The 26,613-nt window shown below is 47.1% G+C and overlaps 1 protein-coding gene across 2 annotated transcripts in view; it reads left to right on the top strand.

Annotated features, from left to right (window-relative positions):
• The window catches only part of CFAP65 (cilia and flagella associated protein 65), a 684,907-nt gene that overhangs the window by 432,883 nt on the left and 225,411 nt on the right, over positions 1 to 26,613 (top strand). For both annotated transcript variants that reach the window (XM_085650063.1, XM_085650062.1), the window contains one exon: positions 20,095 to 20,320. In XM_085650063.1, the coding sequence (XP_085506189.1) occupies positions 20,095 to 20,320 (226 nt within the window). The remainder of the gene's footprint in view (positions 1 to 20,094; positions 20,321 to 26,613) is intronic.

Here is a 26,613-nt window from a genome sequence, read left to right as displayed (position 1 = left end):
ATATCACTTGTACAAAGAATAGCATGACTACATCATGCTGAATAAAAACTGCCACTGGAATCCTCCTGTGGAATTGCTGCCTGATGACATTCGAATCTTCCATACATTGATGAAAGTGGCCTCTGGAGTGTTTGACCTAACAATAAAGAAGAGACCCATCTATACTATATGGATTTAGGTCACTGCTCAAGACGACTGTCAGAACTATGACAGTGTTAGATCATCTCTGGTAGGACGGCTTGATCACAACGAGAACTATTTTCTTGGCTCTGCTGTGGTCAGTGAAATGGAGAAGTTTATACGTTTTACACTTACAATGTTTTCTCTTTGATTAGAACTGGATTTTATCATCTCAGCAGCAGTGAGTGGTGTTTTAATAATCTTCTCAGCACTTTGCACAGAAAGGGAAAGGAAAAATCAGGGCATTTTGAGGTGGGGAAGGCTGTGTCTAGAGTATTGCAAAAACTCTAACCTTTACCTTAGGCTTGTTCTGTTTCACTGGGTTTTGTGGTTGTAGCTGAGGTTGTAGTCTGACTCTATTGAAAGTTAAATCCTTGGAAGACCTAAAAACTTTGATAGTGGCGATAATCTATTTGTAGAGATAGAAAGCAAGTGATCACACCGTTGCACCGCTCACCTTAAATCTTTTGAAAGCAGTGTCTGCTTTTTCACAAAGCAACTTTTCTCCATCAAATGGAAGATCCTTCAATGTCACCTGAACATCATTTGGCAATCACCGACCATATCATTAAGAAGTGCCGCCGAAGGGCCTCTGAATACACCATAGTTCTTGTGACAGAGTCAGTGGGTGCAGTGCTTAATTTGTAAAAGATTGTGTGCCGGTGCCCAAAGCTCTGTTCAGAAGCTTGTGCCGGTGCTATTAAATGTTCGCAATATGAAGGCAGCAAGTTTGGCACCTCTTTAATCCACTACCAGGCAGTTCCTACCCCTTTATCCCACTCTTGCAGGTTCCTGCTATCTCCCTTTGTGACTACGTTATCATCTTTCTCTTTCACTCTCTGTCTCCTTTGTGTGGTGTCCCACTCTTCTGCTCCATCAATCAATCAATCAATCAATCAATCAGCAGGTATTTGTATAATTCAGCACTGCCCCCCCTAGGGGGATCTGGGTACTGAGGATGCAGGATCTCTGTTGAAAAGCCAGGTCTTGCATCTCTTCCTGACGTCTGCCGGGGAGGATGCTGTTTGGAGGTCGAGGGGATGGTCATTTCAGGTCTTGGCTGTGACGTAGGAGAAGGAGCGATCCTCGCAGCGGCTGCGGTGAATGCTGGTTGTGTGGGCAAGTGAGGAGGAGTTCAGGTGTCTAGAGGATTGATGGAATTTAAGTTGGTGGTTGATGTAGGGTGGTCCTTGGTTGTGGAGGGCTTTTTAGGTGTGCGTGAGGATCTTTTACTGGAACCCATTCTAGATACATGTTTAACAATGAAAGTGCCTTTCCCCATAAATGAGTGCTGGTAGTCTCCACCGGAAACCACTGTCACAAATTAAGCACTGAGTGAGTATGTCTTCTTGATAGGCATGTGGCATTGAGTGACTTAAGGACTAAACTACCTACTGAAAATAATTTTTTATTTACCCCATGCGCCTTTACCATCAGGTTTCCTGGGAACACTTGAAGTGAAAGGAACATAGGGTCTCTTGGGGAGACCTCTACCTTTACGTTACCAAGCTATTGTTTGCTGGGGCGGAAGTAGGTATTTTCCCCGGCAGCCATCATTGTATCCAAAATGGCATCATTAAAAGGCAACAGTGGTTCAGAAGGCTGCACAAAAGGTTGCAACACCTCCGTCAGAAGGTTGCTTTGGTTTCCACCATGGCAAAGGGAGTTCCAAAACCTATGCTGCTTTATATGTTATGGAATAGAGTGAGTGTAGAAGGCTGGCTTAGTATATGGTGCACACTTATTTAAGTGAAGCACCTTGCACTAATCCAGGCAACTCTTATGTTGATTTTAGTGGTTTTAGAGAACCATAGAAAGCTGTCTTCAGGCTTATCCAGAAGGAGTGTTAAGCAGCTTGCATTACCAGTTATAATCGTGTAGTGTAGGTTAAACAAAAAAGAACCATATAGTGTATATACAAAAATATGTCTACTTATTACATAACACTCACTAACACATTGGTTTATCTCGTATCCGGAGAGATAAACACAAATACACAATAATACTTCAATTGTAAACAGGTACGTAAGCACAAAATACAGTGGTCTCCAGGGGAAGACCAAGCCATATACTAAAAAAGTGGAATGCAAACTGCGACTGAAGTCGGTACATGGACCAGGAGACTCAGAGGAGGTGGGGATACAGGGAACCACCCAAGGTAAGTACCCAGAAGGCTGTGTGCAGAGTGGAGACACAGCTGCGTGTCCAATAGAAGTCAACGGGAAAGTCGCAGTTGCAGTTTTGCAGAAGAACCCTTCCCAGTGGACCCTGAAGAAACCCCATGGAAGACAGAAGGTTGGAGAGTCACCCCACTGATGGATACCCTAGGAACCAGGATACCCACACCAGGTGAGCTGGGTGCATAGGTGCAAAGTGACATTGGAAACCGCCATAGACCACAATGGAGGACATCAGGAAAACTGCCACTGCAGAAGACTGTGCAAGAGTCCGGGGAAATCCAAGGGTGTATTCTTGAATTAAAGAACCTGCAAGCAGAGGGGACAGAGTCTGGGTCAGTAGGAGGTGACCAGGAGGCATGGAAGAGCAATGCCCACTGATGTCGGATTGTTCAGAAGAGTTGACGGTGACCTTGTTGCTGCAGCTGTGGGGACTAGGCAATGCTGAGGAAGACCAGAAGCCTGGCATGAGCTGTCCCACAACGGAAGTCAAGAACCAGGGGGTCGGTGTCTGGCAGGAGCACCAACAAGCTTTGGCAGCTGCAACAGGCGTGGAAAGCAAAAAAGGAGCAACGTTGGGTCCAGCAAGGTCCAAAGAACTCACCACAAGCAAGAAAGTCAGAGTAGGCCCTGAGCAAGCAGGGGAGCCCGCTACAGCAGAAGAAGACACTTGAGAGGACCCACAGTCCGAAGGCACAGGAGTCGCAAGAGAACCTCGAGCAGCTTACCAACGATGAAGGCCCACGGTGCAGAGGATGTGGTGAGCATGCTGAGCTTGGCAGGAAGAGATGCTGGAGTCTGGTGCTTCTTGTAGCCCGAAGATCTCTGGAGTGCAGTGCCAACAAGCCTTGGCAATGGCAAGTCAATGCAGTGCTCAGGGGTTCTGTCACAGTGGTTCCGATGAGGGATACTGACCTCAAAATTGAAGAGAGAAAAGGTCATGCCTCAAGGGAGTTGCAGAACCACCAACTGCATTTGCTGAGCCTTTCGAAGTTCATGTGTAGTCAGGAGCAGGATACCTGTCGGATTTGTTGTGGTACCTGCAGATGCAGGGGAGTGACTCCTTCACTCCAAGGGAGATCACTTTGGGTGTCCTTGATGCCCATAGGTCTGTTGAAGATCCTGAAAGAAGCACAAAGCCAGACGACGAATAAGACTTGCACAACAGCGAGAACAGGAGCCTTCCTATATGCAGTCTCGGTTCCAAGCGAAGTCCAAGAGTCCAGACGGTCGAAGACTGACTTGGCATCAGGCTTGCGTCTTGTCCCACGGCGATTCTGACGACCCACCCACAGGTAAGTCCTTAAGTACCCTAAGAAGGGGGTTAGGGATGACTCAGGGGTCCCTCCTAGAGTAGGGCTGGACTGAGGGGAGGCTACTCCTATGTCGGAACCACAGGCTCCATGAACCGGCTCAATCCAGTGCATGCAATGAGGGTGCAAAATGTGCCCTTCAAAGCAATCTAGTGGTGATGGCAAGCGCCCCAACCCCAGCCCAACACACTAAGTCCTGTTTGAAAGGTGGTCACACTTCCCTGTGACGGGAAACCTATTGTTCTACCTTCCCCTGCTCAAGCTCATCTAAGCAGCAGGAGAGCAGAATCATATCTGGGTCAGCAGCAGCACAAGCTTGCTGGCAGACCCTGAAAGGCTGTTATTGGGGGCTTCCTGGAAGTGTCCCTTAGTGCATGGAATCATCCCCCAAACACCGGTAACGGTAGGAGGGCATGATTCCAACATGCCCAGGTTCAGCACAGCCACTACATAGTTAGCCATCGCGTAGTGAGGGATGGCCAGTGTCCGTATCAAAATGGCTGGCCACATTTACACAAGCCTGGAGAATCGACTCTGGGGTTTGTAGGGGTGTACTGCTCATGCAGGGGCACCCTCACACTTATAATCCTGCACCCTGCCTTTAATATTGAAATGCTTGCCTGAGGGGTGACTTATAGGTTTTAAGTGTAGTGACCTCAGATATTGAAAAAAAACTTATATCTGTTATAAGTGGTGCTAGCACCAACTTGCACAGGCTACAATGTCAGGCTTGTAGTCACAGTTTGAGTGGTCTCTCATGGGTGGCACAATACATGCTGCAGCCCAGGTGTACCTATGCCCTGGGTACCTCAGTACCATTTACTAGGGACTTATTAGGGTACACCAGTAGCCAATTTTGGAGGTACAGAAGTACTTACAATAGTCAATTTAGGGAGGAAGCTCAGTAACTGGGGTCCTGATTAGCAGGATCCCAGTCAGACTGGTCAAAAAAACATACTGACACCATCAAAAAGTGGAGGTAACCATGCTAGAAGGATCCTACCTTCCTACAGCGAGTTCACCTCGAGTTGGGAGGGAGGGAGCGCCATAATAAAACAGTTTTTTCAGTATCAGTGGAGAGGGGAGGTAGTAATTTAGCTTCCTCGTGGCTTTCATCTGTGCTATGGAGAACCTTTTCAGGCATGTCAATGCAATTCACCTCTGTCCCAAAGATCTTGTTCATTGTGCACCAATATTGTTCCCATGCTCCTTTTATCTGTTGTTTTCTAAACTGCTAGCCCTCCCTTAAGCCTTGACCCTCCTGAATAGACCTTGGTAAAATTGCCTCTGACTTTGACAGAAGCTGATCTCCAGGAGGCTCAAATGGAACTGGTGTTTGGGACGTACAAGTTGATGGCACCGCACTTGGCATCGGAGACATCGAGATGTGCCCGCTGCAATGCAGGAATTAGCATCCTCCGAGGGAATTCTAACATCTGTAGCACTCAAGGCAGCACTGGAGGCTGAGGAACAGAGTGTACGAACAGTGGTTGGGCGTGCCTGCCAGCATGAACCCTGAGGGGCCCCAAAGGACCCTTAGAGCCAACAGTTTCTCCAGAGGGGAATGCTGCATACCTGAACATTTCAAGCATGGAGTTAAAAAAAAAAGACAGTATCTCCTTTCGGAGTTGGGAACTCAGAATAGGCTTGAGGCGGCATAGGGTGGATAAACAGTCTGACTGACTGGCAGGACAATAAAAGAGCACTGCCCAAATGTCGGCTAACATTTCACTGTGACGGTGAGGCCTCTTTGAAGAGCACCCCAAGTGTCCTATGAAAAACCCCAGATGACCTGTCAAGCGGGAGTGACATTCAAGCTAGCTTTGACACTTTAATGTCAAAAAGGATCCTTCCAGCCTCCCCTGCATATTTGATCAAGTTTAGATGGGTAAGCCTTGCCTATTGTCTGCTCCTGGAGCAGTCCAAACCTCACTGCAGAAGAGCCATCAGCTGCCAGGTAACAACTGACAGGTAATGAAAGACCTTAGAAGCTTTAGGCGATTAATAGGTTAACTTTTCTAAAAACACTTGCTCTAAAATATTTATCATAAATCTGACTTTACCAATGAATTGGGCTTGTAATAACGGTTAGAAATGGGGGTCTCTATATGGCAATGGCTGGCCACTGTCCAAGTAGGAACCTTTCTTCCTAAGTCAGAGTAAGCGGGCTACACCCTTTGAAAACCCCTGCTCAACCCTGTGGTAATGTAGCACGAGCAGCTAGGCTTATCTCAGAGGCAGTGTGTGAAGCATTTATGACCATGCACAGTAACACAGCGAGGAACACTACAAAGGGACACCACACAAGTAGTTATAAAAAATAAGTATCTTTATATATAGACTTAACACAAGACCAATAACAGTAAAAAGCCACAATACTAGAAAAATAGAGTTACTCTGGAAATGCTGCAAAAATAGTTCAAGTGTGCAAAGAGGAGTTCAGTTAAAAGCAGTGGTGTCTGCGACCCTTTTACTTACAAAGTACCTGGATTCTGTAGCAAAACAACCAAAATGTCGCAAAGGAGCTGTAGCGATGATTTTCCTCACGCGAGGCCAGTGATGCGTTGAATCCTTGCCGCAAGGTAGGATGATGCGCTAACCTACAGATGCGAGCGGGACAAAGCGACAAACTTCTCCACGCTAAGCCGACGATGCGTTGAAATCCTTGCCGCAAGGGAGGATGATGCGCCGAGCCTGTTACTTGTGCGACCCTGTTGCGATGAGAAGAAATGGCGCTCCGCGACGGAGCAACAATCCGGGTGCAATGCGATGAAAACGGCGGACGCCCGGCGTCCGCGCTGCGATGTCGTGAAGCGATGAACTCGATGATCTTTGGTTAGCCAGCACTTGGAGGCCCGCAAACATGCGATGCGATAACCTTTGGGTTAGTGAGAAGTTGGCAGCCCGCAAACGTGAGATGCGATGATCATCGGGTTAGCGAACCTTTGGCAGCCCGCAAACGTGCGATGTGATGATTTCTGGTGGCGAGGCCTCAACGGCAGCAGCGCGATGTTTTCCGTGCGCTTTCAGCTGCGGCGGCTCGAAAACGGGCGTTAGCGATGATTTTCAGCACTCTCTTCTCTGTAGTAGAACTAGAGGCCTTGGAACTCACAGGAGCCTCACCTGCACATAGAAATCCTCGCTGAGAGGAAACAGGAGGCTGGTGGTGAAGTCTGATGTGCCTGAGACTTCAACAGGAGGCTAGCTCTCTTCTAGCCCTTGGGTGATTGCTTTAGCAAGTTGAAATAAAAGTTCTCTTCAAAGTCCTTTTCCTCTTCTTCCAAGTCCAGTAGTAACCACTGCAGGCCAATCCAAGAAACTGCATACAAGCACAAGGACAGTCACCTCCTGCAGATTCCTTCAATTACACGGACAGAGGTTCCCCTTGTTGTCCAGGAGCAATACAAATTGTAGGGGTCTCAGCACAGATCTTTATACCCCAAAAGTCTTTGTTCTCAGAGCTACAAGTCACTGAACCCAGCCAGAACCAGTTCTGCCCAGTCCTGGAGCACTTTGTTTACCAGGCTGCATCCTTCCTTTCAGAAAGAGGGGGCCTGCAATCAGACGCACAGTAGGAGGTGGAGCCAGCATTCACTTTGCCAGGCACAGCCCTATTCAGGTCAAGGAGCTTCTCCTCCCCATACTCCAATGCAGATTTCTCTATTCAACCCAGGTCTGACTCAGCTTGCCCTGTTCCTCCAAAACCAGACAGCCAATACACATAACAGCAGAGCACACTGGAAGGCTTAGGCAAGAAAATACCTACTTTCTAAAAGTGTTATTTTCAAACACAGAATATAAAAATAAACTTCACTAAAAGATGTATTTTAATATTTTGAGCTCAGGCATACTAAATTCGTTTTTCTACCATGTTCTTTGGGTCAGTTAGGACTATAGAATGTAATAGTCCAACCTCCCATTCTGGCCTATGGAGAACAGGTAGCCTTACAGTAGTGAAAAACGAAATTGGGTGTAATTCACTACCAGGACATGCTACACACATCAGGGCATGTCCTACCTTACACATACAATGCACCCTACCATAGGGGTGACTCACATGATGCCAAGGGAAGGTTCAGGGGCTGGGAAGTGGGTGCAGATCACAGCCAAGATGGCAGTCCTGGACTGCACACAGACCCTGCAGTAGCAGGTCTGAGACACACTTTACAAGCTGCTTTCTGTGGGTGGCGCAAACCAGCGCTGCAGGCCCACCAGCAGCATTTGGTTTACCAGCCCTGGGCACACACATGCCACGCTACTAGGGACTAACATGTAAACCAAATAAGCCAATCATGAATATACCAGTTCACATGTCATATTTACACAGGGAGCATTTGTGCTGTGGCACTGAATGGCAGTGATACAGCGCCCAGAGCATCTAATACCAGCAAAAGCAGAGGAGATCAGAGCAAAAAATGGAAGGGAGACCCACGCCAATGGTGCCAGGTCTAACACGTGTCCACTCCAGCTGAAATGTGGGGAGAACTACTCATCCCCTTGGAAGTTCTCATCACTAAGGCGAAAAAATCTGGACAGACCATCAGCATTGGCGTGTTCTGTACCAGGGCGGTGTTCCACCGTGAAGTCCATACCCTGTAGGGAAATGGACCACCTCAACAACTTGGGATTCTCACCCCTCATCTGCATCAGCCATCTGAGGGGCCTGTGGTCTGTCTGAACCCGGAAGTGAGTCCCAAACAGATATGGTCTCAGCTTCTTCAGTACCCAGACCACAGCAAATGCCTCGCGCTCAATTGCACTCCACCTCTGTTCCCGTGAAAGTAACCTCCTACTGATGAAGGCTACAGGTTGGTCTAGTCCCTCCTCATTTATCTGTGACAGAACGGCCCCCACCCCATGCTCTGAAGCGTCTGTCTGGACAATAAATTCCTTAGCAAAATTGGGCGCCTGGAGTACGGGTGCTGTACACATGGCAGTCTTGAGGGCATCAAAAGCTTTCTGACCGGTGTCAGTCCAGTTCACAATCTTTGGCTGCTTCTTGGAAGTCAGCTCAGTCAAGGGTGCAACAATATTGCCATACCCCTTTACAAACCTCTTGTAGTAACCCGTGAGTCCTAAGAAGGCCCTCACCTGGGTCTGGGTCCTTGGGGGCTCCCAAGCCAGGATGGTTTCAATCTTGGGCTGTAGGGGTGCCACCTGGCCACTCCCAACCTGGCGTCCCAAGTACACCACAGAACCCTGCCCAATCTGGCACTTACTGGCCTTGATTGTGAGGCCTGCTCTGCGCAGCGCAATCAACACTTCCCAGAGGTGGTGCAAGTGGTCTTCCCAGGAGGAACTAAACACTGCAATGTCATCCAGGTAGGCGGCACTAAAATCCTCCAGCCCAACCAACACCTGGTTGACCAACCTCTGAAAGGTGGCAGGGGCATTCTTCATCCCACAGGGCATCACACGGAACTGGTAGTGCCCATCTGGTGTGGAGAATGCTGACCTCTCCTTTTCCCCATCAGTTAAGGCGATCTACCAGTACCCAGACGTTAGATCAAACGTGCTGAGGTACCGGGCAGCCCCTAACCGATCTATGAGCTTATCAGCTCTGGGGATGGGGTGCACGTTGGTCTTCGTGACCGAATTGAGACCTCGGTAGTCCACACAGAACCTAAGTTCAGGAGTGTCACCTGGCGCTGCAGCTTTTGGTACCAAGACCACGGGGCTGGACCAGGGGCTGCTAGAGGACTCAATCACGCCTAGGGCAAACATTTTGGAGACCTCCTCCTTAATGTAGGCCCTGACCCTGTCAGTCACTCTGTAAGCCTTGTGCTTGACAGGAGTACTGTCCCCGGTGTCCACTTCATGGACGCACCACTCAGTGACACCAGGCACCAGGGAAAACAAATCAGGGAATTGCCCCAACAGCTGGCGACAATCTCTCTGCTGCTCCGGGGTCAGTGTGGTGGAGAGGCCCACACCCTCCACTGACCCATCCTTCTCTCCGGCACACAGGAGGTCAGGAAGAGGCTCACTCTCATCTTCCGTTCCAGCATCTGTGGCCAGAAGCATGCCCACTTCAGACCTCTCAAAGTGGGGCTTCAGGCGTTTCACATGCAGGACCCACAAGGGGTTCCTGGGAGACTTAAAAGTCCACCAAGTAGGTAACTGGACTTTTGCACTCCACCACCTCAAATGGACCTGTCCACTTATCTTGGAGCGCACAAGGCTCCACTGGGGCCAGTACCCAAACCTTCTGACCAGGTTGAAATTCGACCAGAGTGGTGTTCGGGTCGTACCAGAGTTTCATTTCCTCCTGGCTGGTTTCCAGATTTCCCTCAGCAATATTTCTGAAATGCCGTGTCTGGTTCCTGAAGGCCAACATGTAGCTAAATACATCTTGGGGAGGTTTCCTGGGAGATTGCTCACAGCCTTCCATGACCAGACTCAGAGGTCCTCTTACCGGATGGCCATAGAGCAGTTCAAAGGGACTGAACCCTAAGGACTTCTGTGGCACCTCACGGTAGGCAAACAACAGGCATGGCAAGAGGACATCCCACTTACGCCTCAGGGGCTCCTCTAGGCCCATGATCATGCCCTTCATGGTCTGGTTGAACCTTTCAACCAGACCATTACCTTGGGGGTGGTAAGGAGTAGTGAACTTATAAGTTACCCCACACTCCTTCCATAGAGACTTCATATACTGGGAGATGAAGTTGGTCTCCCTGTCAGACACCACCTCTCTGGGGAACCCCACACAGGAGATCCCCATCAGTGCACGTCCCACCACGGGGGCCGTCACTGTCCTGAGTGGGATGGCTTCAGGGTACCGGGTGGCATGGTCCACCAAGACCAGGATGTACCTGTTGCCCATGGCTGTCTTGGGGTCCAGAGGCCCCACAATGTCAATGCCCACTTGCTCGAATGGGGTCCTGACAACCAGAAAGGGCTGGAGTGGGGCCTTGATCTTCCCCCCACTCTTCCCACTTGCCTGGCAAGTCTAAAAGGTTCTGCAATAAGTATCTGAGCTCTTGTGCATCTGGGGCCAATAGAAGTGGGTTGCCAGCCTCTCAAAGGTCTTGGTCTGCCCCAGATGTCCTGCCAATGGAATGTCATGAGCCAACCCCAGTAGGAAGGCTCTGAAGCACTCGGGTACCACCAGCACACGGGCTGACCCCGGCTCAGCAGCCTTAGGCTCGCTATACAGGAGACTGTTCTCCCAATAAATCAGATGTGAACCAGACATGTCACCTGCTGCCTGGGTTGCAGCCTGTCGCCGCATACCCTCAAGAGAAGGGAAAACTCTTTGCTGCTCACAAAACTCCTCCCTGGTGTGCCCTCCTTCCTGCTGCCAATGGGTCAGCTCAGGCAGGTCCCCCAGGTTGGCACTCTGCTCCCCGGTAGGCTCCAGGGCATCCCCCTCAGGGTCTGCTCCCTCCTGGGCCGTGGGAACCAAGGGGGACGGCTTCCCGCGCCTCCTGCCCCTTCTCTCCAAGGCAGGGACCTGGGCCATACTCTCAGGCTCCAGGTCTTTCTCAACAACCTCCTTGGCTGCCATGGACCGAGTGGTAGCTCACGCCCTCTCAGGCAGACCCAACATTTCCAAGTGAGATCTCCTCTCCACCGTAGCCAACGGGGAGCTCTCTAAATCATTGTCCAACAGACAGTCTACAGGTATTGCGGGCCTCACAGCCACCTGAAGAGTTCCTGAGACCCCCCCCACTCAAAGGGAACCTGAGCCACCTCACATTGGCTCTCTGAGTTGTCTGCGGACACTACTGGGTAGAATGCATGGGGGACAACCTGCTCTTTGGACACCAACCAGAAGCTGACAGCAGTTACACTGGCTCCTGTGTCCCTTAGAGCCTCCACTCCATGGCCATTGATGGTCACCCGCTGCCTGTACTGTTTAGTGTTATCAGGCAGTGCAGGTTTAGGGACCATCTCAAAGTCTCCTAATGAGACAAGGGTCAACTCTACGGGATCACACCCAACTTGGGCACCCATCTCCTCCCCTCCCAGGGCTACACTAGCAAGCTGGCGGGGTGGTGCAGGAGCATCCCTTTGAGGACACTGGGGATCAAAGTATCTGTGGCCCACTTGACCACCCTTATAACAAGTAAGGGTCCCCCCTTTGAACAGGCCTACCTGTCGGGGTCACTGGCTTCCTATCTTGGGGAGGCTAGGACACCACTGCTTGGTTCCCTTGGGAATTACTTTGGGGCCCTCTGTGGAACTCCCTTGGTTTACCCCTGTCCCCCTCACTTCTTTGCTGGGGACCCTGCCCACCTTTGGCAAAGTCTCCCACCGGATCCTTGCGAACCCGGGTGCTCACCCAGCGGTCCGCCTCCTCAGCCAGCTTCCTCGGGTCAGTTAGCTTGCAATCAATCAGGTGCTGGCGTAGCTCAGGAAAACAGTTACTAGATAAATGCTCCCATGCAATCAAATCATAAAGCTGCTCAAAAGTTTCTACTTTGCTACCTTTTACCCAGCGTTCCATTGCTCTGCAAAAAAAAGACACATATTCAACTCACGTGGTACCCTCTAGCTTCTTGCAGGTCCTAAATCTCTGCCTATACATCTCAGGGGTCAAACCATAGTGGGTAATCAAAGCTTCTTTCATGTGGGCATAAACCATCCTACTTTCCGGGGGCAGGTCAAACAAGGTATCCCTTCCCTCACTCACAAAGCGTCCCCACAACTCCGCTCCCCAATCCTTCTCAGGGACCCGGTGGGACACCATGGCTAATACATAGCTGCAAACCATTGCCCAATATCTTCAATTTTGTGTAAATCCTTAATAACCTCTTTGGGTATATACACTCTACTCTCAGTATGCACTACTGGTATGCTGACACCAGAGGGGGAGATCTCTACACTCTTTGCTTTAATCTCAAACTCCCTCAATATTCTCTCATGCTCAAGTTTCACTTTCATAATTTCAAACTCTAACTTCTTGTTCTCTAGGTCCCTCTGACCATCCATTTTAAGCTTAGCCATCTCCATATTATGCCACCTATCTCTCTCCCTGTCCTCCATCTCTTCTGGGGACAGACCCCTTGAGGACACACTAGTGCCCGGGCTGGAAACTGCTTTATCTCCCACTAAATCTACTACTCCATCCTGCTGCTCTCCTGCATTCTCTTCCCCCTCCACAGGCTCTCCCATATTCCTAGGGGCCTCCCTGGCTTCTAGCCAGGCCTTCAGCGCCTTGTAATACTCTTCCCTCTTAGTGAGACATGTGATAGGGACTGTGAAGCGTTTGCAAAAATACTTGAGCTGCTTGGAAGTGTAGGTGTCTATTTTCTCTTCTTCCCAGGAGAGATCCTCAGAGGAATTGGATCTGGGCTTGCCCATTGTAGCAATAACTGGCAATATCAATCAAAAATAGAATCAGAAAACCTCAAAAACTTATGTGGTTACGTTATGGTCTGCACTCACTTGTAGTGTACACTATAATTACTGTATGCGATCATAAATGCAAGTCCAGATCCCACCGCTGCCACCAATGTTAGAAATGGGGGTCTTTAGTTGGCAATGGCTGGCCACTGTCCAAGTAGGGACCCTTCTTCCTAAGTCAGAGTAAACGGGCTACACCTTTTGATAACCCCTGCTCAACCCTGTGGTAACGTAGCATGAGCAGCTAGGCTTATCTCAGAGGCAGTGTGTGAAGCATTTATGACCATACACAGTAACACAGCGAGGAACACTACAAAGGGACACCACACAAGTAGCTATAAAAAATAAGTACCTTTATATATAGACTTAACACAAGACCAATAACAGTAAAAAGCCACAATACTAGAAAAATAGGGTTACTCTGGAAATGCTGCAAAAATAGTTCAAGTGTGCAAAGAGGAGTTCAGTTCAAAGCAGTGGTCTCTGCGACCCTTTTACTTACAAAGTACCTGGATTCTGTAGCAAAACAACTAAAATGTCGCAAAGGAGCTGTAGCGATGATTTTCCTCACGCGAGGCCGGCGATGCGTTGAAATCCTTGCCGCAAGGGAGGATGATGCGCCGAGCCTGTTGCGATGAGAAGAAATGGCGCTCCGCGAGGGAGCGACGATACGGGTGCAATGCAATGAAAATGGCGGACGCCCGGCGTCCGCGCTGCGATTTCGTGAAGCGATGAACTTGATGTGATGATCTTTGGTTAGCGAGCACTTGGAGGCCCACAAAAATTCGATGCGATAATCTTTGGGTTAGCAAGCAGTTGGCAGCCCGCAAACGTGCGATGCGATGATCTTCGGGTTAGCGAGCCTTTGGCAGCCCGCAAACGTGCGATGCGATGATCTCCATTGGCGAGCCCTCAGCGGTAGCAGCGCGATGATTTTCCGTGCGCTTTCAGCTGCGGCGGCTCGCAAACAGGTGTTAGCGACGATTTTCAGCACTGTAGTAGAACTAGCGGCCCTGGAACTCACAGGAGCCTCACCTGCAGATAGAAATCCTCACTGGGAGGAAACAGGAGGCTGGTGGTGAAGTCTGATGTGCCTGAGACTTCAACAGGAGGCTAGCTCTCTTCTAGCCCTTGGGTGATTGCTTTAGCAAGTTGAAATAAAAGTTCCCTTCAAAGTCCTTTTCCTCTTCTTCCAAGTCCAGTAGTAACCACTGCAAGCCAATCCAAGAAACAGCACACAAGCACAAGGACAGTCACCTCCTGCAGATTCCTTCAGTTACACGGACAGAGGTTCCCCATGTTGTCCAGGAGCAATACAAATTGTAGGGGTCTCAGCACAGATATTTATACCCCAAAAGTCTTTGTTCTTAGAAGCTACAAGTCACTGAACCCAGCCAGAACCAGTTCTGCCCAGTCCTGGAGCACTTTGTTTACCAGGCTGCATCCTTCCTTTCAGAAAGGGGTGGTCTGCCATTAGACGCACAGTAGGAGGTGGAGCCAGCATTCACCTTGCCAGGCACAGCCCTATTCAGGTCAAGGAGCTAATGCAAATTTCTCTATTCAACCCAGGTCTGACTCAGCCTGCCCTGTCCCTCCAAAACCAGACAGCCAATACACATAACAGCAGAGCACACTGGATGGCTTAGGCAGGAAAATACCTACTTTCTAAAAGTGGTATTTTCAAACACAGAATATACAAATAAACTTCACTAAAAGATGTATTTTAATATTCTGAGCTCAGGCATACCAAATTTGTTTTTCTACCATGTTCTTTGGGTCAGTTAGGACTATAGAATGTAATAGTCCAACCTCCCATTCTGGCCTATGGAGAACAGGTAGCCTTACAGTAGTGAAAAACGAAATTGGGTGTAATTCACTACCAGAACATGCTACACACATCAGGGCATGTCCTACCTTACACATACAATGCACCCTGCCATAGGGGTGACTCACATGATGCCAAGGGAAGGTTCAGGGGCTGGGAATTGGGTGCACTTCACAGCCAAGATGGCAGTCCTGGACTGCACAGACTCTGCAGTGGCAGGTCTGAGACCCACTTTACAAGCTGCTTCTGTGGGTGGCGCAAACCAGCGCTGCAGGCCCACCAGCAGCATTTGGTTTACCAGCCCTGGGCAAACACAGGCCACACTACTAGGGACTAACAGGTAAACCAAATAAGCCAATCATGGATATACCAATTCACATGTCATATTTACACAGGGAGCATTCGCGCTGTGGCACTGAATGGCAGTGGCTCAGCTTCCAGTGCATCTAATACCAGCAAGAACAGAGGAGCTAACAGCAAAAAATGGAAGGGAGACACAAGCCAATGGTGCCAGGTCTAACAATAACTATTTTAAAAAGTCAAAATATGACTGTAGGCGTTTCCTAAGTGGAGGTAGCAAATATTACATTTAAGATTGTATTTCCAGTGGTTTGCTATGAAACGGCTAACCCTACTACAGTGAAAAAAGCCTTTCATGTCTTTTAACTCCAAGGATATGTTTACCTTTAAACGTTTACTTGTCCTACCTTTAAATAGCACACCGCTACCTTATAGTCATGTAGGACCAACTCTGGGGTCACTTATTAATATTTAAATGGAGGGTTTAGGCCAGTCAAAAAGTGGTCATTTTGACAGGTCCAATTAGCAGTTTAAACCTGCACAGCCAGACTGATGGTGGCAGCCTGCAGTCCTGTTTACATTGCCACTATAGTGCATGGCGCAATGAATGCTGCAGACCACTGGTGGCATTTAACTTAGAGGCTCTGGGTACACTGCAGTACCATATGCTTTGGACATATAGATAAGTTACATATTCCAATCAGAGGTATACCCATTTTATCATTTCGAAAGGAGGAGCACAAGCACTTCACTGCTGGTTAGCAGGGGTGAAGTGCTCAGAGTTCTGTAGCCGGCATATATAAGGTTAAGCAAAAAGGCCAAAAGAATTGCTGTGACTATGCAGAAAGAGCAAATATTCAACAGAGATATAGCTGGCTCCACCCCTAATCAGAAGTGTGGTAAATACTTATACTGCCAAATACAGATAGCTGAAACAATAAATTAAACCAATTAAAAACGGGCCAGGCAACCTAGCTCATTATAAGATGGAAATATAAAATAAAAATAAAGCAAGATAAAATAACAAAGTGGCTCACACAGTAGAGGCACACCTCACTTAGCTACAAGAACCTGAAAAGGGCCATTAAGAAAATTAATATTGCTGCCCTAGTCTTGTCCACCATCTAGTCTTACACAACCAAGTCCTCCATCCCTGTGTTCCTAAATGTAACCAACGGGCAGACTTGTGAAGGAAGTATGGCAGATGCCGTTAAAGCATGCAATCACAGAGGATCTATGAGAAGAATGGAACATGAGGTCTATTTGAGAGAGACTGGAAAGTTAAAACCCAAATTAGATCTAATGTCACTGAACACATTTTTGGAAACAATATAGGATGGTCTGATGAATATATTTGCTGTGTCAAATGAGGCAATTGAATAATGATGTTGGACATGCAAGATACGTATTTCTATATTGCTATTCTCCCAGGGCACAGGAAGTATCCTCATTGCGTGCTGCAAATTCTCTATTCTCTGAAGTTCCTCTGGAGGGTGCTTTCAGAGATGCAGCTCCAGCCCCCAGGAATTACCAGCTGGCATATCCCTTATCTCAGTTTGGGATCATTCAGATGGTATGGAACAAAATCAGGAAGTTTCAATGTCTCAGACTTGATCCTGGAGAACCTGATGTTAAGTTCTTCAGCTCATCATTGGTAAGAATATTGACCAGGCTGCTTGTTTTTCAGTCAGTTTTGGTGACGTAATAGGTCAAGATGTTTCCTCTGATTCAGGACAGTTTTCCAGTTGCACGTTTGGCCGTTAGCTGACGTTTTACTGGACATGACTTGCCAGAAGGAGTGTTAGAGGAGGTTTAGCATTGAGCGTCTTTACTAATGCAGATGGATCAAGCTTTGTAGGTGATATGACCAGACGCCTGTAGATTTGCTCTCATCTTCTCTGGGATACTAGATGTTTAATTGTAATTGCTGAAACAAATGTTTAAAGGATGCAGCTGTTGGTGCTTAGCGCCCATCTTTCTGCATTTTCCAGAGGGCGACAGATGCGCCGTCCCTTTCTGGGACTCCACTGGCTTGCAGTTACTTAAGGAATTGTGAGCAGGTGTCACTTACTATGGTACGAGCTGTTATCAATTTTGTGTTATTTATGTTGAAGCCTCCAGCGTTTGAGCACTTACTCCTTTGTGATGTGAAATTCTGATCTCTAAAGATGATCTTTGTGGTGGTAATAACTGTGGCAAGAAAGGTGAGTGTCAGGCTTTGTTGGCAAATTTGCCATACAAGTTGTTGTCAAAAGACCTAGTCATTTTGATATTGAAACAACCTTCTTGCCTAGAGAGTGTCATAACTAGCCAAATGAATTGCGAGCCTTGTTGCCCCTTTCTCACCCATCTAAGGCAGAGGAGAGATTCCATAGGTTCAGCTCAAACTGGGTGCTTTGCTTTTCATTGTTCTGTCTGATGATTACAGGATGGATAGACAACATTTAATTGCTTAATGTACTGCAGTGTTTTCACCGGATGAAGATAAATTTAAAGCACATTATCCAGGTGAATAGTGGCTTACATCAGTGAACGCTATGATGCAACCAGTAGGACCACATCTGATGAAATTATTATGACAAGTCCACGCAGTTGCCTCCTCCTTCTTCCACACACTCCGCATGCTGCTTAGAATCTTGGATCTCACTCAACACCAGAAAGACCATCACTCAGGCCCTCATCACTAGCCACCCCGACTACGGGAACGCCCTCAATGCTCGCATCTCCACCCAGATCCTCAGAAGACTCCAGACCATCCAGAATGCTGCAGCCAGACTTAACCTGGGCCTCCCCAAACGAATGCAGATTGCCCACCCCACCCCCGAGAGACCACCACTGGCTCCCCATTCCAGATTCTCCTGCACGCCTACAAAGCCCTCCATAACTTAAGACCTGCCTACATCAGCCATCGACTGAACTTCAACCAACCCTCTAGACACCTGTGCTCCTCTTTACTTGCCCTTGCACACACACCCCCACACCGGTTGGAGCGGCAGCAGTGGCCGCTCCTTCTCCTACATCGCTGCCAAGACCTGAAACGACCTTTACCTCCAGCTCCGTACAGCCTTCTCAATGGCAGACTTCAGAAAGAGTCTCAAGATCTGTCTCTTCAACAGAGACACAGCACAGAGATACCTCCAGGGAGGACATTGTCGTGCTTTACAAATGCTGTTTGATTGATTGATTGATTGATTGATTGAGTACACATTGACACTGGCAGGGCTGCAACTGCTGCTTTCCTGAGAAGGTGGTGCTGCAAGGGTTATTGCCATGGCTCAAATTCCAAACTTTTAAGCCTTATTCGTCTTCTTAGTATGAGTTTATATTTTCTGGGTCTACAACCCAAGCACATATTTTTCTCTAGAGCTTGGTTGTTTCAAATCCAGCCTAATTATGTATCTGCTGGCTATCCTTGAAATAACTTTAACTTGTAAATAGGGTACTTTAATTTCTACCAAGGTCTTATGCACACGCAGCTGAACTCACTCTAATTGCACTCGGGATGAATTTTAGGTTAAAGATGCATGCTTGTGGAAAGCTGAATCTGCCTGAGTATCCACTGTGAAAGGTGTGCTGCTGACGGTTCTTGTGTCCTGTGGATCCGATTTCAATTTGTTCCTTGGTTTGTTGAAGTCTGATGTCTGGCAAGTTTACCCAACCCTAATTCAAGGCAGGCAGCTGATCGCAAGGAGGAGTAAGATAGTCAAACTGCCATCTCTCTTGTGGTCAGTTCCACAGTCTTTGTTCCTTCCCTCGAAAGTTGGTGGTAAATTCTATGCAAATAAACCTCAAATCCACATTTACTTTTTTCAGATAACTCCTGTGTTAACAGGTAAATTGCCAGATTATTTTTTCCTCACTCCTTCGCAGCTTTCTGTGTTGTTTGTTATGCACTATTTTGCATTGCTTTCAGTGTGTAGGTCTCGCTTCATTGTCTGTCTTTGGAGCCTTGCCCCCTGCTCTAGATGTCTTATGAGGTTTTAGATAGGAAAGAAAGCTTTTGTGCCCTGGTCCTGTTGGAGCCTCTCCAACCATCACAATGTTCTTGATATTGGTACTGAATTCTCCCACTAGTTTCTACCCCCACAGTAATAGCTCTGTTTCAGAGGCGACCCTGTTTATCTAAAGGCCTTGGTCTAATTTATTTTCTACACTGTTTGGAGTATGAAGTGATTTGCTGCATTTTACAAACGACATGTGCGTGTATTTGTAAATAAATGTGTTTAAGAATTCATACTCTTGAATTTGCAAAGAAACTTTCCTCCCCCTAGAATATATTGTTTGTTTTTAGGTGGCTGGTTTCAGCTTTTGTTTATGATGGTAATCCGGTTTTACTTTCTGTATGTAATCTGTGTGTGTCTTTTTATGATGGGGACACTTTCAATTTTGGATCCTGGATATAAGACGCAGCCAATATGCTTTATGGCTGAGGAAGACGTGTGCTTTTGTGGAATCAGGTGATTGTTTTGGAACCTGCTTCTTTGCATTCTGGCAGTATATTTTGGTAGGTGAAGTTGAGGGTGTTGCTGATGTTGCTTTTGTCTCTGATGATTGTTCTACCTGTGGTTGCTCTGCCTTGTCATTTTAGGTCAGAAATATTGTTGATTATTTTATATGTCTGAAGTGCCTGTTTGGTTTGTGATTGATTGATTCTCCATCTTTAGCTCTCAGTCAGATTTGACTCCCTGTGTAAAGGGGAGTTATTTGTATTTCTCGGCTAATAAGTGTGTGCCATGCAGTAATTATGCTTTGTTACTTTTGAGACTAAACAATTTAGCATCCATCCTTTCGTTTATGGTGATGGACATGTAGCTGTTTAGAGTGTTTGTATCTAGTGCTTGGTGTTATACATGGTTCTAGCATACTTCAAAAGGATTCACAGAAGAGAGCGTCGGTCAGCTGCCAATGTCTTCTGTTTACTTTGTTTGTCTTCATCTCTCTCTGCCAGCCTTGGATCCTGCCAGAACCATCAGCCAGAGGGAGCTGCTGTGCAAGGCCATTGCCCAGGGGATCTACCCATTACTTTCCATCACTGATGCGTTACCAGAGTGCAGCATTGGCTGTATCACCAGAATGCAGCTCTGGAGGCTGTTTTCCCTGGAAACTCTGAATTCTTACTTGGAGAGGGACCCTACTCAACCCGAGCTCACCTACAGGGTGCCCACAAGGCATAGGTGAGACATACCTTTTGATAGGTCCATGAGGAGAGATGAGGACAATATATATGGATAGTTTCCTAGTTCATTCACCAATCACTGTCCCAGAGCATATCATAATCTATGTCTTGGTAACTCTTCTGTGATTGGACCTCCTGCCCATCTACTTTTCTGTTTGTGCCTAAAGCTGCATGTACGATGCTGTCTGCTGCTTTATTCTTTTTTATTACTATGTTTATATTGACAGTGTCTTATAGCTGCATTACAAGGATCTGGGGGGACATGTAGTCAGGCATAGCATGTTTTTGTGCAGCATTAGTATGTGTGAAGAGGATGTAAGCAGGTCCTCCGGTCTATTATTTGATTTGATATGGTAGATCTCGTTTCCACATCAATCTCCGAGATTGATGAGGAAACGATGGTTGTCTGGTGGCTTAGTGGAATAATGCGTCCACTGTAGGGGCCTGTGTTTGACCTCATGGTCACAGGTTAAAATCGCGGTGGCTCCACTCAGCCTGTGATCCTTATAAGGTTGAAAAAATGAGTACCATTGAGCTGGGTAACAATAAACATCTGTTATTTAGCACTAAAGATACCCTCGGGTGAACATGCGCTTTACAAGTACACATTATGTTGTCTTTTTATGGGTTAAATCGAAGAAAAATAAACATTTTATAAACTATTGGGTCTTGGGCTGGCTGAGGTCTCTGGGTCCCCCAGTGTTGTTGTACCGCTGCCCTAAGTGCACCATAAGTCAAAAAGGCTCCAAGGGGAGGTTAAACAGTTTGAGAAGTCCCTGGAAGGACATCCATGCCCCATTACTAAAGAGGTTGCGAAGAGTATAAATGCCAGCTGTTCCCAAGCTCTCTAGGGTGCCGCCAGTAAGAAACCAGTCTCCCACTGCGCACCTCCTCAGCAGGACGAGCAGGGAATATGGTCGGACGGTTGTAGCTCCGGGGAACCCCATTCTCAGGAATTCTCATGACGTCCGCAAAAGGAATAGCTGTTGGCCCCTCGATCAGTGACCAGGGAGTAGTAAGGAATTAAGCTGGCCCAAATGGATACATGCATGGGGGAGACCTACCATGTCTATATGATGCCAAGCCAGCCAAAGGGCTACCCATTGAAGCTGGGCAGTGAGATAGTATTGCGTAAAGTTGGGGGCCCGCATTCTGCTGTACGATGGTGGAAGTTGCAGACTGTGCAACGCAACTGTTTTCCACCCATTTCCCCAGATAAGTGTGATTAAGAGGGAGTTAGATCCCGGAGGGCGTGAGTGGGGATCACCACTGAGATATTGCAGTCGGAGCAGCATCACAGTTTAAAACAGTGCAACACAGCCGGCCACAGACAAGGGCAGGTGTAGTGTTTGAGTCAGGTACGCAAGATGGGTTTCAGGTAGTTTTATTCAAGATGGTACAATAGACCCCACCAGGAGTTATCCAGAAGGCCACTTGGGTTTTTAGTGAGTGCATAGCTCTGCCAAAGTTGCCCTCCAGAAGGTCCCCCTCCCCATAGTCGACCTGCATCCCTAGGTATGTCTGAGGGGCCCATGTCAGGGCCTCAGTCCCCAGCTGTACGCGCCTCTTGGAAACATTTTTTCTGAATGAGAAGACAAAGGATTTTTGTAATTGACTAGGAGGCCCGAGATCCCTCCGACGTTATTCAGGGTGGAAGTAAGGAAGTGTGTGTACCCATCTACATTGAAGTAATAAAGAATCCTATTTTCTATGCACAGCGATATGGCATATGTTTGATTTCCTATGGGTATACCTCAATCTTGTCCATTAATGTGTAGTAGAGCTGTCAATGGCTCCAGAGCTAATACGAGGAGCAGAGTGGAAAAGGGGCATCCCTGTCTGTTGTCTCTGGCCACGGGGTAAGGCTTCGATATGTAGCGGTCCATCTGGAGCCTGGTAGTGGGATTAGTGTAAAGTAGGTGAATCCATCCAAGCAGTTGGGGGGGGTCAAATCCGAATCAGCGAAATGCCCAGAACATGTAATTCCAAGTTAGGGAGTCAAAAGCCTGTTTCCGGTCTAGAGAGAGGCAGGCCGCAATGGGCCAGTCTCATTTCCTCAGTCTGCTACTTTATTCTTAAATCTTCTGACCATAAAATTAGCATTGCTCTTCTTCCTCCTCCTTGTGCCTTAAATATAACCCTTCTTAGACCGTATGCTTCTAAGATGTGACTGTCTCTGCGACTTACACAGCATGCTTTTAAGATGTCTCTGTCTCTGACTCTGCCCCTTAACTTTGTTCTTGCAAGATGTTCTTGAAATTCATGCTGTGAGATACGCCCTCCTGGTGCTGCTTATACATTATGGGGCCTATTCACAAACTGTGCTTTGTACTACTGCAAAATATACTACAAAATTCTATTCACAAACCTACGTGCGGAGTTTACACCTCCACCTCTCCTATACGTATAGATGCGGAGATCTCTGCCCAGACTACAGTCTCCTCACACGTAGATATACATTTTATTAGTAAATGTGGGTGGGACACAGGGGAGTGGCTGGAAAATGTGGAATACCTAATATTAAATAGGTGGGGATTAGGAAGGAATAAGCTGGGGTTTAGGAAGGATGAGGGAGGAGTTTAGAGAGGCGTCCACCCACCCACCCACAAATGATTAAACCTATAGCTACAAACTTCTCTAGCTACCATAGCCAAGCAGGGACCCAAAACAGTAGTTAGGTTCTCCAGCTAGAGTAAGTCTAGCACCCCACATGCCAACCACTGGTATTGCAACCCTCTCCCGTTGGAAAATAATGGAGTTAGGGACTTAAAATAAAACCCTGTAGGAAACAATGTTACATTATTTAAAATAGTAATATTAATAATAGTAATACTGGAAATATTTCAGTTTGCATTAAAATGCATACAAGGCATAGAAGCAGAGAAAGCAGGAAGTTGTGAACTACTGGAAGTTCAATAATTGGGTTCTATGCAAATTGTCACTCGCGAATTGAAAGCTTTACACATTTTTATTATAGCTGGTGAAAACAGCCTTGTACTGCACAACCATGCCTTGTCTTTAAACAGTTTCTTTAGGCCATGTCGGCTGGGTGCTCTGCTACCAGATGAAGGTATTTCACCATTAATATTTGAAGCATTCAAGGCAGAGCAACTGCTGTGACATCAATAAAATGTACTTAAGGATATTGCCTTCATGCAGTGTAGTAGTGACTTAAACTGTGAAAAAAATGAGCCATTCTGATGGAGAAGGCAGTCAATACTTGTAATACCTTTAATAAACTGGGGCCTCGCTGTGGAATGCAAAAGATGCTTTCCTCCATGCAACCAGACTAGTCCAGCTAATGGTGTTTAAAGGAATCCCAATCTGGGCATGGGGCGAGGGTGAGGGGGGCATTTACGTTGTCTGCTAGTTTAAGAATATTTCCAAGTCTCCAAACCTGACCTTTCTTATGTGACTTTCCCCGGATATTTGTTTACTAAAAACGCTTATTAAAAATAAAAGATTATAACATAGTGCAACATCTGAACTGCTGCACCTCAGGTACACTATTACAGCTGGTGATTTGCAATGTGCAGTTGTGTTGCTGTGTTGTATTATGATGTTGTGTTTTGTGGTCAATAATGTTAAATTACTGTGGTGTTGGAATGGTGTTTTTTGTGCTTTGAGGGTGTTGGTGTAGCTGTGCTATTTTGTATTTTGTTATGGTATTCTGTTGTGTTATCCTGTTTTGTGTCGCATTGTTGTGCTATCATGTTAGGTTGTGTTATGGTTTTGTGTTTTTCTCTCGGTTCCACTCTGAATTGTGCCGTCACCTCAGTTGTGTGGCTGGCTGCTTACACCTCATACCCGTAAGATTTGTGTCATGCTCTGCAACTTACACCTCATGCCTATAAGAAGTGCCTTTTGTGTTGCTTCGGTTTCGTGCCTTTAAAATATATATAATTGAATCTAGATCCTCGTGTCTGTAAGACGTCCTGCCTGCTACTTAAAAAACATATCTGTAAGATGTGTCCTGCTCTGCTACTTAAACTACATACATGTAAGATGTGTCCTGCTCTGCTGCTTACACTTCATATCTGTAAGACGTGTCCTGCTCTGCTACTTACACTTCATATCTGTAAGACGTGTCCTGCTCTGATACTTAAACTACATATCTGTAAGATGTGTCCTGCTCTGCTGCTTACACTTCATATCTGTAAGACGTGTCCTGCTCTGCTACTTAAAAAACATACCTGTAAGATGTGTCCTGCTGCTTACACTACATATCTGTAAGACATGTCCTGCTCTGCTACTTATACTACATATCTGTAAGACATGTCCTGCTCTGCTACTTAAACTGCATATCTGTAAGATGTGTCCTGCTCTGCTGCTGGCACTTCATATCTGTAAGACGTGTCCTGCTCTGCTACTTAAAAAACATACCTGTAAGATGTGTCCTGCTGCTTACACTACATATCTGTAAGACATGTCCTGCTCTGCTACTTATACTACATATCTGTAAGATGTGTCCTGCTCTGCTGCTGGCACTTCATATCTGTAAGATGTGTCCTGCTCTGCTGCTTAAACTACATATCTGTAAAACATGTCCTGCTCTGCTGCTTACCCTTCATATCTGTAAGACTTGTCCTGTTCTGCTGCTTACCCTTCATATCTGTAAGACGGGTCCTGCTCTGCCACTTACACTTCAAATCTGTAAGACGTGTCCTGCTCTGCTGCTTAAACTACATAGTTGTAAGACGTATCCTGCTCTGCTGCTTAAACTACATATCTATAAGATGTGTCCTGCGCTGCTGCTTGCACTTCATATTAGTAAGATGTGTCCTGCGCTGCAGCTTGCACTTCATATCTGTAAGACGTGTCCTGCTCTGCTGCTTAAACTACATATCTGTAAGACGTGTCCTGCTCTGCTGCTTAAAGTACATATCTGTAAGACGTTTCCTACTCTGCTACTTACACTTCATATCTGTAAGACGTTTCTTGCTCCACTGCCTGCACTTCATATCTGTAAGAAGCGTCCTGCTCTGCTGCTGTAACTACATATCTGTAAGACGTGTCTGCTCTGCTGCTTAATCTACCTATCTGTAAGACGTGTCCTGCTCTGCTGCTTGCACTTCATATCTGTAAGAAGTGTCCTGCTCTGCTGCTGTAACTACATACCTGTAAGACGTGTCTGCTCTGCTGCTTAATCTATAAATCTGTAAGATGTGTCCTGCTCTGCTGCTTGCACTTCATATCTGTAAGATGTGTCCTGCTCTGCTCCTTAAAGTACATATCTGTAAGACGTGTCCTGCTCTGCTGCTTACAATTCATATCTGTAAGACGTGTCCTGCTCTGCTGCTTACACTTCATAACTGTAAGACGTGTCGTGCTCTGCTGCTTAAACGACATATCTGTAAGACGTGTCCTGATCTGCTGCTTACATTTCATATCTGTAAGACGTATTCTGCTCTGCTGCTTACACTTCATATCTGTAAGACGTTTCCTGCTCTGCTGGTTACACTTCATATCCATGACGTATTCTGCTCTGCTGCTTACACTTCATATCTGTAAGACGTGTCCTGCTCTGCTGCTGGCACTTCATATCTGTAAGACGTGTCTTGCTCTGCTGCTTAAACTACATATCTGTGAGACGAGTCCTGCTCTGCTGCTGGCACTTCATATCTGTAAGACATGTCCTGCCCTGCTGTTTAAACTACATATCTGTAAAACGTGTAAGACGTGTCCAGCTCTGCTGCTTAAACTACATACATGGGTTGGGCAGTGGCGCTCTGGTAGCGCCATCTTGTAGCGTCCTTCTGGGACTGGGAGGACCTTATCTGGAGGACCTATTTAAGGCGGTTCTTGGGTGTGCTTGTCCTCGTTGGATGCTTTTGCCCGGAGGGGTGGCTCTCTAAAGCACGCTCGCGCGGATTGCTAGCGCTTTTTAGCCTTTTCTAGTGTTCTTATTTACTGCGCTCTCTCTCCTTGCTGGGTGATAGGACTCCCCCCTTACCTGCACATAATATTGGAGATTCACCGCTCTTTTAGCAGGTCCGGGCTCCCTGGTAGTTTGAATCTGCAGCGCTCCGATTTTGGGCGCCATTTTGGGTTGGGCAGTGGCGCTCTGGTAGCGCCATCTTGTAGCGTCCTTCTGGGACTGGGAGGACCTTATCTGGAGGACCTATTTAAGGCGGTTCTTGGGTGTGCTTGTCCTCGTTGGATGCTTTTGCCCGGAGGGGTGGCTCTCTAAAGCACGCTCGCGCGGATTGCTAGCGCTTTTTAGCCTTTTCTAGTGTTCTTATTTACTGCGCTCTCTCTCCTTGCTGGGTGATAGGACTCCCCCCTTACCTG

This window comes from Triturus cristatus, chromosome 3_2 (assembly GCF_964204655.1).
Source record: "Triturus cristatus chromosome 3_2, aTriCri1.1, whole genome shotgun sequence".
Classification (NCBI taxonomy): Eukaryota; Metazoa; Chordata; class Amphibia; order Caudata; family Salamandridae; genus Triturus; species Triturus cristatus.
The sequence above is the reverse complement of the archived record's forward strand: the minus strand, read 5'-3'. Positions and strand labels throughout refer to the sequence as shown.